At 37.5% G+C, this 18866-nt stretch overlaps 2 protein-coding genes across 2 annotated transcripts; both read right to left on the reverse strand.

The window, feature by feature from the left end:
- Positions 1 to 700: 700 nt before the first annotated feature.
- On the reverse strand, positions 701 to 2881 carry LOC120195172 (peroxisomal acyl-coenzyme A oxidase 1-like). The gene has a single exon (XM_039197261.1). It carries the CDS (start codon positions 2411 to 2413, stop codon positions 806 to 808), a length of 1608 nt encoding a protein of 535 aa, XP_039053192.1. The 5' UTR covers positions 2414 to 2881; the 3' UTR covers positions 701 to 805.
- Positions 2417 to 2812, reverse strand: LOC120195159 (peroxisomal acyl-coenzyme A oxidase 1-like). Its single transcript, XM_039197252.1, has one exon. It carries the CDS (start codon positions 2810 to 2812, stop codon positions 2417 to 2419), a length of 396 nt encoding a protein of 131 aa, XP_039053183.1.
- Positions 2882 to 18866: the final 15985 nt, after the last annotated feature.

Here is an 18866-nt window from a genome sequence, read left to right on the forward strand (position 1 = left end):
ATAGTGTCGATGTGTACTACAGTACCTATACGCCATTGTAGCCCTTAGGTGTTAATTGTGTACCTTGCATTCTCATCTGTCATACATTGGGTTGTGAATGAATTTATGCGTTTATATATTTTATACGAAATAAATCGTATTTTGATCTCTAATGATTATCTATGCTTTAAAAATGCCTTACTTTATTATGCCTCACTAAATGAATATTTAGCGTGTGATTGTTTTACGCATAGGTTTTAGCGTACTTTCGGAGTGAGTAGTGCAGTTGATATCATCTGTCAAGGGTTGTCTCATCAGTAACAATATGACATCTCTAGATGTTCTTTTGATATTATTAGTCGGCATGTATTTAGTTATGTTGTGATGCTCTGGTAGGATATTTTGATAGTTGGTTTGTAGTATTATATTATGTTTGAACTTAAACTACTATATGATAGATATAAACGCTATTTACTTATTAGTAGTTAAATGACGTTTTATATATCTTATTATTATTAAACTGTTCTTTGACTCATATTCGGGTACGTATAGGGAAAGAGGTGTTACATTTATTTTCGTGCTCTTTAAATTTCAGTATTTTAATTTTTTACACTTTTAAATTCCAACACCTTATTTTTCTACAATTTCCTTTTTTTTTTAATGACTACGAATTGAAGTAGATAAATAATCAAAGCCATTATCCAACATAGCGTACAAGACCAAGCAGTTAACCAGACAACCCTCTTTCCAGTGGCCAATATCTCTGCACTTCGTTCATTCATATCAACATATACAATTCAACAGTATGGTAAGTTGATTGGTTTTTCTAGAGTCTTGCCACCCGAATGTGCTGCTTCAATATCGGTCGAATGTACTCGTGGTATCCATCGGGCACGACTGTTTCATTCAAAGGATCCTTCCATGCTTCCTCGTATAGTTTCGGGTACACATTTCCATCATAGCGACCAAGAACCGAGCCAAGGTAGTGGTCAGTGTAGTTGAATGCATCGACGAGTGCGATAGCATTCGGACGAACTTGAGAGTACAATGATCTCAGTTGTTCATTTGCCAGTACGCCTTGCTCCGGAGTAATGCATCCGGAGGTGATAAAGTCACCAAGATGTTTGTGTAATAGACTTAAGGCATACACATTGCATAGGATCTCCAACTGTCTTCTCACTCCCTTTCCGGGTATGTCTTGTTGCAGTTTCTCAATGAACTTGGAAACAACAATTAACTGGCAATGAGCAACAGCAGCCTCGGCCAAATCAGCTGAGAGTTGACCAAAACCATCTTCTTGGTTTGGAAATTTGTTAAGGTTTTCTGCACAGGCAACAGCCATCCCAGCAGCCCTCGCTTGAAATGCCTCCACAATTACCTGCGGCTTTAACCAGTCCTCGGCCCTTCGAACTTCACGATGGCATTGCAAGAGGTGTTCTGCTCGGCCCATGTAAGCTATTGTCCCAACGGGCTTCTTTCCAGACCCCAGCTGGGAAACGGTCTTAACCAGAAGCCTTCCAACCTGTAGAAGCAGCACAACATTGTCGCCTTCATAAGTACAGGCAGGGACATAAACCGCAAACAACTCGGGAAGCCCACTGCTAGACAGATAACCATGACCACCACATAATTTTCGGCATTCTTCAATTGCATCTGCAGTTGTAGTAGTAATAGACTTCAACCCCGCAGTACATGCATGAACCTCGGGTAGTGTGGAAAAATCATTGGCTTCCAATCTTCGGGTCACATCAGTATACAGCCATTTCAGCCACTCACCAACGAATCTGAAAGCATAGGCAGAAGCAAGCAAAGGAAAGAGTCTGTTTTGCTGTGTTTTGTAGTCAATCACCTGGGTCTCTGCATCACCATTCCGCGATCCGAATTGTCTACGCACAGCACTATACCTTGTTGCAATACAAACTGCCCTTGATAAGGCAGAAGAAGCAGAAGCTACAATTCTTTGACGGACATAGACCATCGTACCATAAACCAGCTGGCGAGGAACATCAGATCGCATATATTTCCCTTGCCTTGTAACCCGTGAAACACCCATTAGCATTTGGTCCCTTGGAATGCGCACATAATCGAATTTCAGAACACCATGGTCCATGATGTTATATGCCCCGCTTCCGAATTTCATTCCAATATCACCAACAGTTATGCCGGGTAGAGGTGAGTGATCGTCCAAACTACGCAACTGGACGATAAAACCATGAACTCCATGGTCTTGTCCATCTGTTATAAGACGAGCATAAACCACAGCATGTGTGGATACTTTACCCAATCCCCCAGACCACCATTTTCTTGAGGTCAATGTGGGACTATGAATGACAAATTCATCAGTTTGAGGATCGAATGATGCAGTAGTCTCGAGCCCTCGTACATTGGAGCCATGACCAAGCTCAGTTTGTGCATAGCATCCAATGATTTGCATCTGTTATGCCATCGGAAGCCACTTCGCTTTCTGCTCCTCAGATCCGCTTCCTTTAATAGCAGGAATAAACACTCCAAAGTGAAGATCTGTGAAAACAGGCTGATCCACAAAAAACCTTAACTTAGTGGCCTCTTCTTCAGAGAGGCGAAGCTCAATTATCCGCTTCCACGCATGAGCAGCTTTCTTCAAAGTATCTTTGAACAATTCCTTCCTAGATAGCATAGTTCTATTATCCTTTCGAAATACCGGATCACTAGCGACGAGACGAGCAACTCGATCGGAGATCTCATAGGCTTTACGAGAACCAGCCCAAACTATCTTCATCTCTTCGACATCAAACCCTGCCTTTCTCCTCTCTTCAGCGTGGTAATCCAACGCCTCCATTTGTTGTTTCTCCATCCCAATCAAAACTTCAAAGAGAACAAATTCGTATTTTGATTTCGAAAAGCAAAAGAAAAAAGGAGCAAGGAAAACGGCAAAATTTTCGAGATAATGTTCTCGAATTTTTTATTTAACGATATAATGTACTCCCAAGATTAATTGCTCAAATAGGGCGAATTGCACAGTGTTGGCCGTAGGTCGCCATGCCTTCCGGGCGACCTACGGCGTGGCAGCTTCCCAGCATAGGTCGCCATGCACTCCGGGCGACCTTGTAGGTCGCCATGCACTCCTGGCGACCTTGTAGGTCGCCATGCACTCCTCCTGCTCCTCGCGTGATTCCTCTTGCCCTCGGATGCCCTCGCATAGCTCGCTCGAATGGCCTCGGTCGGATGCCCTCGGTCGGATGGCTTCGGATGCCCAACGTGTTGGAACGTGCATGACACATGCAATCTCTCTCATAGCTCGCCGGGAAGACATGGCGACCTAGTAGGTCGCCCGGATGGCATGGCGACCTACGACCAACACTGTAGATTTCACCCTATTTGAGCAATTAATCTGAGGAGTGCATTATCTCGTGAATTAATTTATTCGAGAACATTATCTCGAGAGTTTAGCCAAGGAAAACTAAGAGCAGGAGAAAAAATATATATGGTAGAACTTTGTTTGCTGTGCAGTATTCGGATAAACACAGACGAGTGTCGTTTAATTATTCCACGTATCCGATCGTCCGAAAGCAATATTTTTTTGGCTTAATACCAAAATAAGTACTCAAACTATACTGCTTTTTACAAATAGATGTCTAAAGTATTTTTTGACCCATTTCAGTGCCTAATGTTATCACTTTAGGTGTCTGAGCCATCAACGATGTTGATTTTCCAGTAAGTGACACGTATCAAAATCTGGTAATTTTAAAAATTTTACTTAAAATTAAAAAATTAAAATTATATATTTAAAAAAAAACATAAACATTTTGAAATGACCCCAAACTTTAAAAACTTTCATTTTAACCCTAAACCCACGCTGACCGTCACTCTTTTCCATCACAAATATCAACCCAACCTTATCTCCCCCTGGTGACCAAAATCCTTATGATGTCATGACTGATTGATAGTTGATCGACGACGAATCGACATTTTATACCCTACAAACCCTAGGACAAAATCGTGATTCCGATGGTTAATCAATGATAACTATGGCTGCGTATGACTAGAAGGATGGTTGGGACTACGTCGGCAATCGTGGCCGAAAAGGGCAATGATGACGGGTTAAGGTTAGGATTTGGGGATTTTAAGATTTTTTTTATAATATAAGAAAAATTAGTGTTTTTTATAAATATAATAATATTTTTAATATTTTTTTATAAATAAATTTTAAAATCACCAAATTATGACTCATATAACTTAATGGAGGAAAATAACGCAGTTGACGACCCGAACACCTAAAATGGTAAGGTTTGTAACATAGACATCGGGATGAGTCAAAAAATAGTTTAAGCACATATTCATGAAAAGCGGTATAGTTTGTGTAATATCCCAAATTTTGGTTAGTGACCAAAACATAAATTTTGAAAGTTTGGCGACCAATGTATAAAATTGGAAAATATTTAAGGACTAAAGTGGTAATTTTCCTTAAAAAAATTATTCCATAAATGGATAGTCTACTCTTGAGAGTTGTGTTTTATTGAAAACATATGTTTGGTCCGAAAATTATGTTAAAAACTAAAAGGTGTTAAAGTCCAGTAATAATTCGATAAATCGGATCGAATAGAAATTTAGGGATGACAACTGTCTGTTTCAATGTCAAAATAAATTCCTTCTTCTCAATTGATAAATGAAGAAAATGCGTAGTAAAGAGAAGTAAGGGTCGATTCCATAGGGACTTAGAAAATTATAAATTTATGTTTGATTTGTTTAAGCCAAGCGTGAAAGTAATACCATGGGGTTTGGTAAAAAGTGATTAAGTAATAAAGAGTTTAAATAAAAGGTAATTAAAGTAAAAAATTAAGAAAATAAATATTGTAAATGGATTTGGTAAAAACAACCTCAAGCTTCGATCGTTTTGACTCAATTTCCTTTATATCATCGAATTAGATTTTCCCTTCGGGATTCACGTCGGTTACTTTATCTACAAGGGTTATCCCCGTGACTCTATTTTATATACCAAATACCCAATGCAATCTTTGATTCTAGCTTCGAAAATTGATCTAATCAACATCAATTGTCGTAGATCAATTACCGTTTAAGTTCATGGCGACCGACTTGAATTGTCGCTTCTATAATCGTCAATTCCGATCTCAATTCCCTCTTGGTGACACTATCTCGCCAAGTGTGTTCCCAGGAAGTCGAATGTGCTTTCTATAAGCCGAATCTTCCTCCCAGACGTTTAATCGCAACAACAATCTAGACCAAAGTCTATCTTTGATTTTGAAAACTGTTTTGATTTTGAAAAGATAAGCTCAGAGATTGAGAGAGATATTTCGAAGATATTAAGGGTCTATTTCTATTCTCTCATTGGAATTGAGTCATCGCTTCAGCTCTCGGCTTATGAAAAATTTAGCTAAGCATGAAAAAAGTCATACTTAGCATATTTAAAAACAAAGCTTGAAAATAAAAAGAAAAAAAATTGAAAAACTTGAAAAGTAAAATAAAATAGAAAACTTTAATAAAACTAGAAAGAAGAAGAAGATTGTAATTTGAGTTGTGTCTTTAGGCTTACCCAGGAGGGTATTTATAGCCTCTTAAAGCCTAAGGATAAACAAAGAAATTAAAATAAAATAATCCTAAAGATAATTATTTTTTTGTTCTAAATTCAAACTTTAAACTAGTGTCATAATGCAACTCTGCTCGTCCATATTCCAGAAGGCGCGCTAAGTAGATCTTCTAGAAATCGCCGCTGACTGTACCTTCTAAAAACTGCAACGTCAGACCGCGTTGTGCCCAGAGTCGTGCCCATGACTCCAGTCATGACCAAATAAAAAAAAATCTAGAATGCGTCCGTTTTATCACTAATTATGGAAAGTAAGACCCTAAACAAAAATAAGCATAACACAACCGAATCAACAACAATAAATCCATAAGATCGAAGAAATAACGAGAAAATATTAACGATTCTGAACACTCATCAAATTCCCCCTCACTTATCTCATGTTTTTCCTCAAGTATGATATAATCAAATTTGTCAAAAATTCCATTTACCGTTCTTTGTCAAGTTTCACATCCGGGGACGCAAGGTAGGGACCATAAGAATTATTCAAGTCAAGACATCAATCAATTGAATATCACCAATTGGAACAAGTTAAATGCAATTTTAACATCCATTCAGTCATTCGTTAATCTCAATACCCATAACTCAACACCTTACCGGGATTCACTCAAATCACTCATTGTGTTTGGGTATAGAAACGCTCAATGTCAGAATTGACACGATATTACCATAGGCCTGTAAGTAAATCAAATCTTCATTACTAATAAGAACAAGATGCATAAATCAAAGGTCTTTTATTGGTTGTAACGGGGCTTAGGTAAAGGTGGGGAAAAGGCTAATTAATATGGCTATAATTCAAGGCAAGGAACTAACAAACAACAAGTTCAACTCTATCAAAATAATAAGCACAACATGATAAAAAGACAAACTATCAAACAACAAAATTCTTTTTGGAATGCATTTGATTTTTTTGCTTTTTCACATTTTTGTTGTTTTGTTTTCAATTTTCATGTCTTTTTCTCATTTTTTTCGAACGACATCTTTTTTTCTTTTTTGAACTATTGTGTTTTTTCCCGATGAAGCATACAATGGTAAAATTATTCACTTGCACCTGAAAAGGGTAGAAAAGAGGGATAACATAAAAGGCTCCAGTTTATGAATATGGTGAAAACAAAGAAATGGGAATAGACTCAAAAGTGGTTAACTAATGGGAAATGCATGGGTAGGCAATTTAGTGGGGAAACGGAATGGTTAATCCTGAGGTGCCTAAATTTATTTTAAGCATCATGTTCATGTGTAATCTCGACAGTATTTAACATGCAACTTATAGAATACAAATGTCAAATTCGACACAGTCAATCCAACAAAATGAGAGCAAAAATGATATGCTCGTAAAGGCTCAAATCTCACCAAATTGTTTCATGCATTGAGCTAATCATATTTCAACCAACAAAATCATGGAATATCACAAAAATACCAACTTGATCATAATTCATGCTATTCACTATCAAGAACATCCTAACCTAAACAATCATGTGTTCCCAAACAAGCATATAATTCCAAAAATTTTCAACAAGACAAATAAATTCAATGAAATTTCTGCAAATTCAACCAACACATACTAACATCAAAACATAAAGATAAGCAAAAGGAAAATTCAACCTACACTATACTCCCCCTCACTTAAAACGTTTTGCCTCAAAAGATAAAATTTTAGTGCAAGAGAAGGAATAAAGTACTCCCCGGATTTAATGTCGACCACGGCCACGGACTCGGCCGTGGTGGGAGGCGCTGGGATGGAGATAGGAAATAATCTCAGTAATGTTTGTCTCAATGGAATGGAGGCGGCTGTGGACTTCATCCATTTGAGACTACATATCCGGGCGAGGTACTTCAGGTGGCGGTTGTGGCGCATTACGACGAACGAAGACTTGCTCGCGACGAGGAGTGAAGACACCGGTAGAACAAAGTATGGTGCACTCGGGGTTCCACAAAGTAGGCCCATCGAATCCAAGCATCGTTCATCCAAAGCATCCGTGGAAAAAGCATAAGTAAACCATGTAACGTCAAAATTAGCGATGCGAGAAGTTAAATGAGTAATTTAAGAGCCAAGGAAAAGTGGGTGATTGGATCAAATAACGATCTCAAAAGTCCAAACAAACCAAAATCCCAAGTTCACTTGCTGGCCGGCTGTCATGATCCATAAAAAGAATAGTTCAACTCAGCTCTGGGAGGAGGATGAATCATTCTGGCCTGAGTAATTGTAGACGAGGAAGCGATGGATATAGTGCAAAGCCGGGTCATGGATAAGATGAGCTCGAGTCGAGCGAGCGTTGATCTTTTGGCCAACCAATCTGGTAATAGTCTCAGAGACCATATTTGTATATAAATCCTGCGGAATCTCAAGTAAAACAGTCAAATACACATGATTTGTGGCATCTGTCACAAACCCCATAGCAAGATTAAACTCTGATATAGACATTGAAAAATAACTTCCGCATAGTCGGAGTGTAACGACATCGGGCGAATTAACATTGAAAAGACGATGCGACGAAAAAATTAAAAGTGGCATAGAATTCAAACACAAGTTTATAAAACGTTCCACAATTAATCATCGGATATAAATTCCAACCAATGTCAGCAAAATATGCATGAACAGACTCAAGTAAATGCAAAGTTTCTAAAGTTTGAGTCGGAATATATTTACCTACACAGAAAGGACAATGTCTTACAAACTCAAATCATACCAATTCGTCGTCCAAAAATAAAAAATATCCATGCAGCGTCTCTTCGGCAAAGACATCGTATAACCGACCCCTTCGATTGCGTTCTGGATTTTTGTGGGCATGCGATGGACTGTCAGGAGCAGGGGCATCACTCGGGCTAGGGGAACGGTTCGGTGAATCATGACGTCCGAGTTACTGTCGAGAACTCAATGTCTTAGGTGAGGGATCTGGGGTAGAAAACCAGCAGTAAAGTCCTCTGTAAAACCATAAATAGGGTGGTAAATTAGCAAAGGTTGAACCGAAATAGGACTAGAGTTTACCTTAGGAGCATTGTTCGATGCCACCAAATACATCGAATATGACGGGTGACCCATCGGTCACAGATGAGACAATGATGTTGCTGCTGTCATTATTGAGTGGAATGATAGAGATGGGGAGCACGGTGGTGATGGACGGTGAGAGGTGCTTGTCCCGGTGCGAAACGAGACGGTCGATGCAAACGTCGAGTGATATGGCGACGTTGAAGCTTAGTTACGGCCTTGCGTTGGATGAACAGGGGGTGGTAGTGGGACGAAATCGGAATCACTGAGTAACTCAACGAACGCAGGTGCATTAGAGCGACGACTTCCCCCAAGGACGATGGGCGGAAAAGCGTTGGTGTTGTCCAGTCAGTTTCGCGTGCACACCATCGTGGAGTATAGAGGAACGGATGGAGTGAAAATAAGGTAGCTCGAACGGAGTATCCTGGGGAGGCCGACAATGGTGAGGAGAATAAAGAATGAGGGTCTCGTGTTTTGGGGGAGAAGTTATCGGGTTAGAGAATATGAAAAAAGAGGGTTGGTTTAAGTTTGGTTCTGCTGTGAGTTGGGGGGAAGAGTTTGAGTGAAATTGGGGTTTTGTTCTTTTATGAAGATAAATGTGAGTTTAAAATTAAAAAGTGGAGTGATAGATATAGGGGTGGTGGGGTCCATGGTCAAAGGGAAAGGAAAGAGAAGAGGGGATTGGGGGGGGGTGGCAGAAAGATAACAAAAAGGGGGAATTATTTTTTTTGGTTTTGCTAATGTGCGTCGGTCTCCTTAGAAGTATGGTATCATGCGTCGTAGGAGTCAACGGTATTGATACCGTCAGAGAGGTATCGATACTCCTATATAGCAGTATTGGTACCATTGGATAGTATCAGTACCATATTTCGATTATGTTTCCACGATACTAATACTTCCTAAGCAGTACTACCTGCTTTGTACGCCATTACATGCTCCTAGGGTGTGAATTTGACATTGTTCGGATGATAATCTCTCAATTCTTCTTTGTTTAAGTTTGAAAAACATTTAGTTCCTACAAAATAATAATAAAAAATAAAAATGAAATGAAATGTGCTTAATCAAAATAAAAAATTAAAACTAAATTTAAAATGTAACAGAATTAAAAACAATGGGTTGCCTCTCATGAAGCGCTTTTGTTTAACGTCGTTAGTTCGATGACCTGATTCAGACTATAGGTTCTTCTAAGTTTATATCTTCAATTAGACAAGCTTAACTATTCACATAATACGGTTTAATCCTGTGTTCATTGACTTTAAATCGGGTACCCGAACCATCTTCAAGTTCGACTGAGCCATGAAAAAAAAATTCAATTACCGTGTAATGTCCGCTCCTCTTTGATCGAAATTTACCTGCAAAAAGTTTTAACTTTGAATTAAAAAAAATGAACTTTCTTTCCGACAGAAAAAGATTTAAAAATAATTTTTCGATCATGAATTTTTTTTGTTTTGTCCTTATATATCTTGGCGTTGTCGTAAGCATCTCTCCAGATTTCCTCAAGCTCCTGTATTTGTGACTTTCATGTTTCACCAACCACTTCCAACTCTATATGGCATTTTTTTATGGCCCAATATGCCTTGTGTTCAAGCTCGACAGGTAATTGACATGGCTTACCGAATATAAGGCGATATGGCGACATGCTGATAGGTCCTTTATATGTAGTTCGATAAGCCCACAAAGTGCCAATCAATTTCGAGCTCTAATTCTTGAGATTTGGCTTGACTATTTTCTCAAGAATCATCTTTACTTCACAGTTTGAAATTTCTACTTTTCAATTCGTTTATGGATGATAACTATGGAAATCTGGTGATTTACTCCATGTTTCTTCATAAGTGCATCAATTACCCGGTTGATGAAGTGTGTGCCACGGTCACTTATAAATTGAACAGTAGTTTTAGCATTCGTTGTTTAGAGTGGCTTTAGCTTCTACCCACTTCGAAACATAGTTAACCGCAAGAATTATATAGCAATTGCCGAAAGAAAAAACAAAAGTCAAGCCCCCAAATATCAAATATTTGCATATATGAATAGGATTAAGAGACATTTCGTTTCTTCGAGTCAAATTACCTACACGTTGACAATTATCACAGGACTTGCAAAATAAGTAAGCATCATGGAAAATATGAGGCCAAAAGAATCCGCATTCCAAAATTTTATGAGCAGTCCGCTTCGTTTCGAAATGTCCACCACATGAATAAGAGTGACAAAAATTTAAAATCGAGCTTACCTCACTTTCAAGAACACATCGTCGAACTACCTGGTCTGAACAATGCTTCCAAAGATATGAATCATCCCAAATGAAGAAATGAGATTCTCTTTTAATACGATTTACTTCGACTCTCATCAAATCATATGGTAATTTACCTGTAGCTAAGTAATTAACTATATCTGCGAACCATGACATTGACTTCTGTGCCATTATCAAGCTTTCCTCCGGGAATTCCTCACGAACGAGTGGATTAATTGTAGAGATTGAAAGCTGACTTAAGTGATCGGCCACCAAGTTCTCACATCTTTTCTTATCCTTGATTTCCAAATCAAATTCTTGGAGTAGTAAGATCCAACGGATTAGTCATGGCTTTGCCTCTTTTTTGCTGAGCAAGTACTTCAAGGCTGCATGATCAGAGAAAACAATAACTTTAGTGCCAAGAAGATATGATCTAAACTTATCTAATGCAAAAATAATAGCAAATAATTCTTTTTTGGTTGTTAAATAATTCCATTTTGCGGAATCTAAGGTACAAGACGCATAGGCGATAACGTGAGGCTCTTGCTCGATCTTCTGTCCGAGCACGAATCTAACACTTCCATCCGAAGCAACTTCGAAGGGAAAATCCTAATTTGGCGGTTGGACTATGGGTGCCGAAACCAACTTTTCCTTTAAAACGTCGATTGATTCTTGGCATTGTTGGTCGAAATTAAAGGCTTTATCCCTCTGTAGTAGCTCGCATAATGGTTGTGCCACCTTGGAGAAATCCTTAACGAATCTATGGTAAAAAACTGTATGACCAAAGAAAGAACGAATTTCCCTCACCATAGTGGGGTAAGGAATTCAACGTATTATATTGGTTTTTGCCTTATCTACCGTAATTTTTTTAGAAGAAACAATATGGCCTAGAATTAAACCTTTATCAACCATAAAATGACACTTTTCGTAATTCAAAACTAGGTTGAATTCTAGGCACTGATGCAACACATTTTTCACTTTTAATAGATACTCATTGAATAAATTATCGTAAATAGTGAAGTCATCCATGAAGACTTCAATACCTTTCTCAATAAAATTAGAAAAAATACTAATCATACACCTTTGGAATATGGCAGGTGCATTGCAAAGTCTAAAAGGCATAAATCGATAAGCGAAGATGTCGAATGGGCATGTGAATGTCATCTTTTCTTGATCTTCAGGTGCTGCTATAATTTGGAAGAAACCTGAAAAGTCATCAAGACAACAATAGTGAGATTTACCGACTAATCGTTGTATCATTTGACCTATGAATGGAAGAGGAAAATGGTTTTTTCGATTTAAAGAATTCAACTTCATGTAATCGATGCAAACTCTCCATCCATTCTAAACTCGTGTTGGTACAAATTCTCCTTTAGAATTTTCGATCACAGTAACTCCTATTTTTTTAGGAACTACATGTATCAGACTTACCCATTTACTATCTGAAATTGGATATATGATATCTACATCAAGGAGTTTTTGTATCTCTTTTTTTACCACTTCCATCATTACCGGATTTAGCTAGCGTTGACCTTCACGTGTTGGTTTTGTGCCTTCTTCGGTTTTAATTTTATGCATACAAGTTAATGGACTCAACTCTTTTATGTCAGCGATGGTCCATCCTATAGCCTCCTTGTGTTGACGCAAAACCGTGATTAAGTCCTTTTCCTCCTCCTCGGATAATTCTGTTGATATGATTATTGGCATAGTGTTATTTGCTCTGAGAAAGGCGTATTTCAAGTGATCCGGCAATGGTTTCAGTTCAACTTTGAGCGCCTTCAAAATAGAGGGTAAAATTTTAGACTTAGAAGAAATCAAATTCAATTCGGCATAATCAGAATACATGTTCTCATCATGATCTTCTAGCTCCCTGCATAGATCAAAGGAAAAATTAGTCCTTAAAATTTCATCAGCCAAAGGATCAATTATATCAATAGAATTTAGGCTTTCCACTTTATCAGGATATATCATTACCTTATACACGTTAAACTTAACGATCTCACCATCAAATTCCATAGTTAAAATTCCGCTTCTTAAGTTGATTTTCGTGTATGCAGTGATTAGGAAAAGGCCCCCCAGCAGGATATCAGAGGACGTGCTTGTGCGATCATTCTCTATGTCGATTATATAAAAATCAGCGGGAAACATCAAGTCATTTACCTCCACCATTACATTATCTAAGAGTCCTTCCGGATAGATTACCGATCTATCGACAAGCTATATTGAGATCTTTATGTCCTTCAAAGGCTCGTTAATGATCATTTTGTAAACAGATAGAGGCATTACATTAATTGATACGCCAAGATTGCACATGGCTCGTTTTATCTCAACTTTACCAATTTTACAGGGTATTGTGAACATACCTTGGTCTTTTAGTTTAAGTGGTAACTTTTGTTGGAAAATGGTTGAGACGTGCTCTCCTAAATTCACTTTCTCAACCCCATTAAGTATCCCTTTTTTAGTAAAGAGGTCCTTCAAAAACCAGGTGTAGACACTAGTTTTCTTCCACACGAACCGCACAACCAGCCGGTTTTCACGAAACCATCAAAGTTGTGTTTCAATGGGACTCCTCAACCCACTCACGCAACCACCGCCGAAAATCTTGGCACCCAACATCAACAAACAAGCAGAAATAAGTTGAGAGTTCTACTCGGATTCTAACACTTTTTTCTACTATAAAAAAGCGTGTAAACACATACAGGCAGAGGAGGATTTTTGGGGGGGAAAAACCGAGGGGCGATTCTTCAGTAACAACGACAATGGAGCCTTCCCTTTCCTCTTCAGGTTCCATGAAAGTTTCACCGCTCGATCTGATGTCAGCGCTAATCAAGACGAAAATGGACCCTTCCAACGCCTCCTCCGCCGAGATTGTCACCATCCTTCTCGAGAACAAGAAGCTCTACTCTCGTTTCCACAAGGAAAAAATGGCAGTCCCCCTGCTGTCCAAGAAGATCGTGAAGAAGCGTGTCAAGAAGTTCAAGAGGCCTCAAAGTGACCGCAAGATCTCCGTCAAGTGTTGATTGCAGGTAAATTTGTAATCCAGTGCGGGAAAAGCTCTGTTGTGAGTATTTCTTGGTAATCTTCGCAGTATCGTTTCTGTAGAGTTATCAAATGCAAACAACTTGGTGCCGCATACTCTTGTTTGTCTTTAGCCCATACCTGGTTGGCTGGTTATGTTTGTACATTGGTGATTTGGTTTGTCTTGTTATAGATTCTGTCCTTTTGTGTATGGATGTTTACACGTGTGACGTCATTTGCTTGTTGTAATTAGCAACCTTTGTGAGGTGAAGATTCATGGTGGAGTTATGACAGGTGGTTTAGGGTGTTTTGAATGGCCTGGTTTCCTTGCTTGGATTATGTATGGCTCAATAATTAAATTTCATGGTCAGTAAGCTGTAAATGAACGTGGCAGCTTTCCCTTTGCACATTTAGCATACCTTAATTTCCATGTGTTGGCTTTGGCATTAATTGATTTAATTAAAACATATACTAATGTTAATTTGATTAATTTTGCCTTGACTCCATGATTAGGTGTTGTTATATTTCTTAGATTGCTTGCATGCAAACTGTGATCATTAATTGCCCTGTACTGTTTTGGTTGGTTATGATTTGGCTAATTAGGGTGTTGACTGTTTAATGAAATAGTAATTAGCGTGATAAATGTCCATGTTTGATTAATAAATTATTAGTAATTAGATCGGAATTTTCGGAGCGTTTTGTTAATTGATTAATTGCTTTGTAAATTTAGATAATTATTGTTACTAAACTCACATTACTTATTAATTAATTTTAATTGGCCTTAGTTTCGACACCTAGACACTCTCATTAATTATCATTATTCATAATTAGACTTCAAGGAAATAATTTGGTGATTAATCATATCTCTTTTAGTCTTAATTTGAATAACAAGTTTGATGCATGTTGTTGAAATTGGGTATGTTTGAATCAATTATTTTTTATTTTTTTCAGTAGTAATTCCAATCAATCAAGGGTAAATAATTTGAATCGTTTTTTTTTTAATTTCAAGTTAAATTTTAATTTTCGCAAGTAAAGACAACCAATAAATTAATTGGTACCGAAAGGGCGGTTCAAGGGTGCTAATCCTTCCTTGACCGTAACCGACTCCCGAACCCGACACGTTTCTGGTACAACGCAGATCAGGTAAGATGGTGTCCGACCCACCTAAATTCGTTTTAAAGTGGTCGGTGGCGAATCCAATCCACATTTTCCTAAGTCGAAGCCCAATTCCGGGGCCCAACCGAAAGGCGGTCACGACACCAGGCATACCTTGGAACCTTCCGTAACCTCAAGGAGAGGTATGTTAACTTCCACCTTTTAAAGTATGTCTAGTATTTCCTTTTCCTCAACTTGTTTATCCCTTTTAACTAACCTCGATAGAAAATGTGGTGGTACATCATAAGGAGATGACGTTGGATCGTCCATTTGTTCTTTGTCATTATTTTTCTGGGATCTTGAATCATCAGTCTTCTTCTTTTTTTGGATTGCTTCGTCTGATAGAACAGGTGACACTACTACTGTACCACTCCAAAGAGTGATGGCGCTGATATTCTCCCTTGGGTTTACCTTGATTTTAGAAGGAAACTTACCTTGTAACTCCAAGCGGCCTACGGTTTGAGCCAGTTGGCTCATCTTTTTGTCTATCTCTTGTAAATGGGCTTCAATACGATTCTGGAATTTTTCTTGGGAAAGTGCTAACCTCTCAACAATCAACTCTAATGATTTCTTTTGCGTCTGTTGTGGTGGTGGAGGGGTGTTGAGTTATGAGGATAACTGAAGTTCATATGATCCCTCCATCTTGGGTTGTAAGTATTTCTGTAGGGATTATAAGTTCTTTGGGGAGGTCCTGGAAAGTTTCTGACTGCATTGACTTGAGATGTTGCGTCATCTTGGATCAGTGGGAAATCTTCTGTTGGATGATCAGGTAATGCACATATTCCACATAATTTGTTTGGTCATGTCTTTCCTGCAACAAGAGAGTTGATGACTTCAGTTAACTTATCTATCTTATTTTCTAAGGAAGATGAACTTATCTCATGATCCCTTAGAGGAGGTTCATTATTTATACGAAACTGTTGAGAATTTGAGACCATTGTGAAAATTAAGTCCCTAGCCTTAGTAGGAGTCATATTCACCAAGGCTCTGCCGCTGGCAGCATCGATCATCTTCATTTCCAAGGAGTTAATCCTTCATAGAAGTATTGAAGGAGTGTTTGTTCAGTTAACCCATGTTGTGGGCAACTAGAACATAACTTTTTAAACCGCTCCTAGTAGTCGTAGAGTGACTCTCCATCAAGCTGCTTGATTCCAAGCATTCTTCTTCGTAGTTCACTTACTTTCGCCGCAGGGAAAAATCTGTTAAGAAAAAGATGAGTCATTTGAGCCCATGTAGCAATAGAATTAGTGAGTAGATAAAATAAAGATTTATTAGCCGAATTGCCTAAGGAAAAAAACAAAAGCTCTAAGTTTGATTTGGTCCTCGGTTACTCCCTGTAGTCTCATACTAGAGCAGACCATGTGAAATTTCGTGAGATGTTTGTGTGAATTCTCGTTTGGCAATCTGCAAAATGTAGGGAGGAGATGAATAAGGCCAATTTTTAACTGGTATGAAGTTTCACATTGGGGAAAATCAATGAACAAAGGCTCTTGATTAGTAGGTGTCGCGGCTAACTCTCTGATAGTAAGATCGTCCATCAAAATTGGTTATGTGTTAACGGATTCACCTGAATTTGATTATTCTTCTGGATTTGATTAGTGTCTCATTCTTTCACAAAGTGTCTATGCGTGAAGTCTCCTAGCTCTGGTTTTGATCTCCGGGTCGTACTCTACTAATACGCCCAGATTAGTCCTGGTCATAAATCAAAAGCAAACAAAAAATTAGTAACTTTGGCGAAGTCCCCGACAATGGTGCCAATTTGACAACTGTCATTTTCGATGTCAAAATAAATTCCTTCTTCTCAATTGATAAATGAAGAAAATGTGTAGTAAAGAGAAGTAAGGGCCGATTCCACAGGGACTTGGAAAGTTATAAATTTTTGTTCTATTTGTTTAAGCCAGGTGTGAAAGTAGTAATAAAGGGTTTTGGTAAAAAGTGATTAAGTAATAAAGAGTTTAAATAAAAGGTAATTAAAGTAAAAAAATTAAGAAAATAAAGATTGTAAATGGATATGGTAAAAACAGCCTCAAACTTTGCTTTGACTCAATTTCCTTTAGATCATTGAATTAGATTTTCCCTTCAGAATTCACGTCGGTTACTTTGTCTACAAGGGCTATCCCCGTGACTCTATTTTGTATATCAAATACCCAAGGCAATCTTTGATTCTGGCTTCGAAAATTGATCTAATCAACATCAATTGTTGTAGATCAATTAACGTTTAAGTTCATTGTGACTGACTCGGATTGTTGCTTCTATAACCATCAATTCCGATATCAATTCCCTCTTGGCGACGCTATCTCGCCAAGTGTGTTCCCAGGAAGTCGAATGTGCTTTCAATAAGCCGAATCTTCCTCCCACACGTTTAATCGCAACAACAATCTAGACCAAAGTTTATCTTTGATTTCGAAAATTGTTTTGATTTTGAAAAGATAAGGCGCAGAGTTTGAGAGAGAGATTCCGAAGATATAAAAAGAAAACTTATCATATTTAAAAACAAAGCTTGAAAATAAAAAGAAAAAAAATTGAAAAACTTGAAAAGTAAAATAAAAGAGAAAACTTTAATAAAACTATAAAGAATAAGAAAATTGTAATCTGAGTTGTGTCTTTAGGCTTATCCTAAGAGGCTATTTATAGCATCTCAAAGGCTAATGATAAACAAAGAAATTAAAATAAAATAATCCTAAAGATAATTGTTTTTTTTTCTAAATTCAAACTTTAAACTAGTCTCCTAATGCAACTTTGCTCGTCCATCTTCCAGAAGGCGCACTGAGTAGATCTTCTAAAATCGCCGCTGACTGGACTTTTTAGAAACTGCCATGTCAGACTGCATCGTGGCCAGAGTCGTGCCCATGTATCCAGCCATGACCAAATAATAAAAAAATATAGAATGAACTCGTTTTATCACTAATTCTGGAAAGTAAGACCCTGCACAAAAATAAGCATAACACAACTGAATCAGCAGCAATAAATCCATAAGATCGAAGAAATAACGAGGAAATATTAACGATTCTGAACACTCATCAAGGGAAATTTGAAAGATGATAAATTAAGCTTAAAAATATTATTTCCACATGTTTAAATGATGAAAAATAATATTGACCATTGGATTTGAGGAATTATTGTCATGTTTAATTTGGACCGTTGGATGAAAAATGGCAAGATTGAAATTTTGGAAAGTTTGCATGGGCAAAGTTGTAAAGGGTGAATTATTTTGTTCATCTTTGACTTTAGAAAAATATAAATGTTATGTGGCTTGGTATTAAGGTAAATATCAAGTTTCATTAAAGGCAAAATGGACATTTCTCATTAATTGAATATTAAATTAACTTAAGCTTAAATATAAGGTAAATTAACATGAAATTACTTAGAAATTTCATGAAAGCTTGGTGAATTTTTTAGCTCTTGGTCATGTACCCCAAACCCTAAGTAAGAGAAATTTTATTTCTCATTTTTAAACAATTTTCTTTGGATTTTGGGTTAAGATGTGAAATAAAAATTGTTATATTCGAAAAAACTATCATTTGGTATCATTATTGCATGCTAATTTGGTTTGTATTAAAAGATCCCAAATTCTAGGGTTTAGGTTCATATTAGGTTTTCATGATTTGATGAAGGATTTAGATGTTTTTGAGGTTGTAGAATCATTTTCAAGCATGATTGATGATTAAAATCACTTGTACATGACCATATGAGCTTAGGAAGTTTCGGTCAAACCCTAACCTAGGAGGAAAGTTATGTTTTGATGAAATTAATTTAGGGGTTTGATTGTATAGGGCTTGAAATGTTTAATAGAGGTTGATTTCATGCTTGAAACAAGTGAAAATCATGATATTTACACCCCTAAAGCATTCGACCTTTATGAAAAAGCTGGGGGAAATTTATGAAAAATTTCATGAGGACTAGAAATGATATTTGGAAGGTTC

This window comes from Hibiscus syriacus, unplaced genomic scaffold (assembly GCF_006381635.1).
Source record: "Hibiscus syriacus cultivar Baekdansim isolate YM2019G1 unplaced genomic scaffold, ASM638163v2 tig00117007_pilon, whole genome shotgun sequence".
Taxonomy (NCBI): domain Eukaryota; kingdom Viridiplantae; phylum Streptophyta; class Magnoliopsida; order Malvales; family Malvaceae; genus Hibiscus; species Hibiscus syriacus.

Bases quoted from the DNA above. Each gene is read 5' to 3' on its own strand.
- LOC120195172 (XM_039197261.1), bottom strand. From the start codon at position 2,413: ATGCAAATCATTGGATGCTATGCACAAACTGAGCTTGGTCATGGCTCC.
- LOC120195159 (XM_039197252.1), bottom strand. From the start codon at position 2,812: ATGGAGAAACAACAAATGGAGGCGTTGGATTACCACGCTGAAGAGAGG.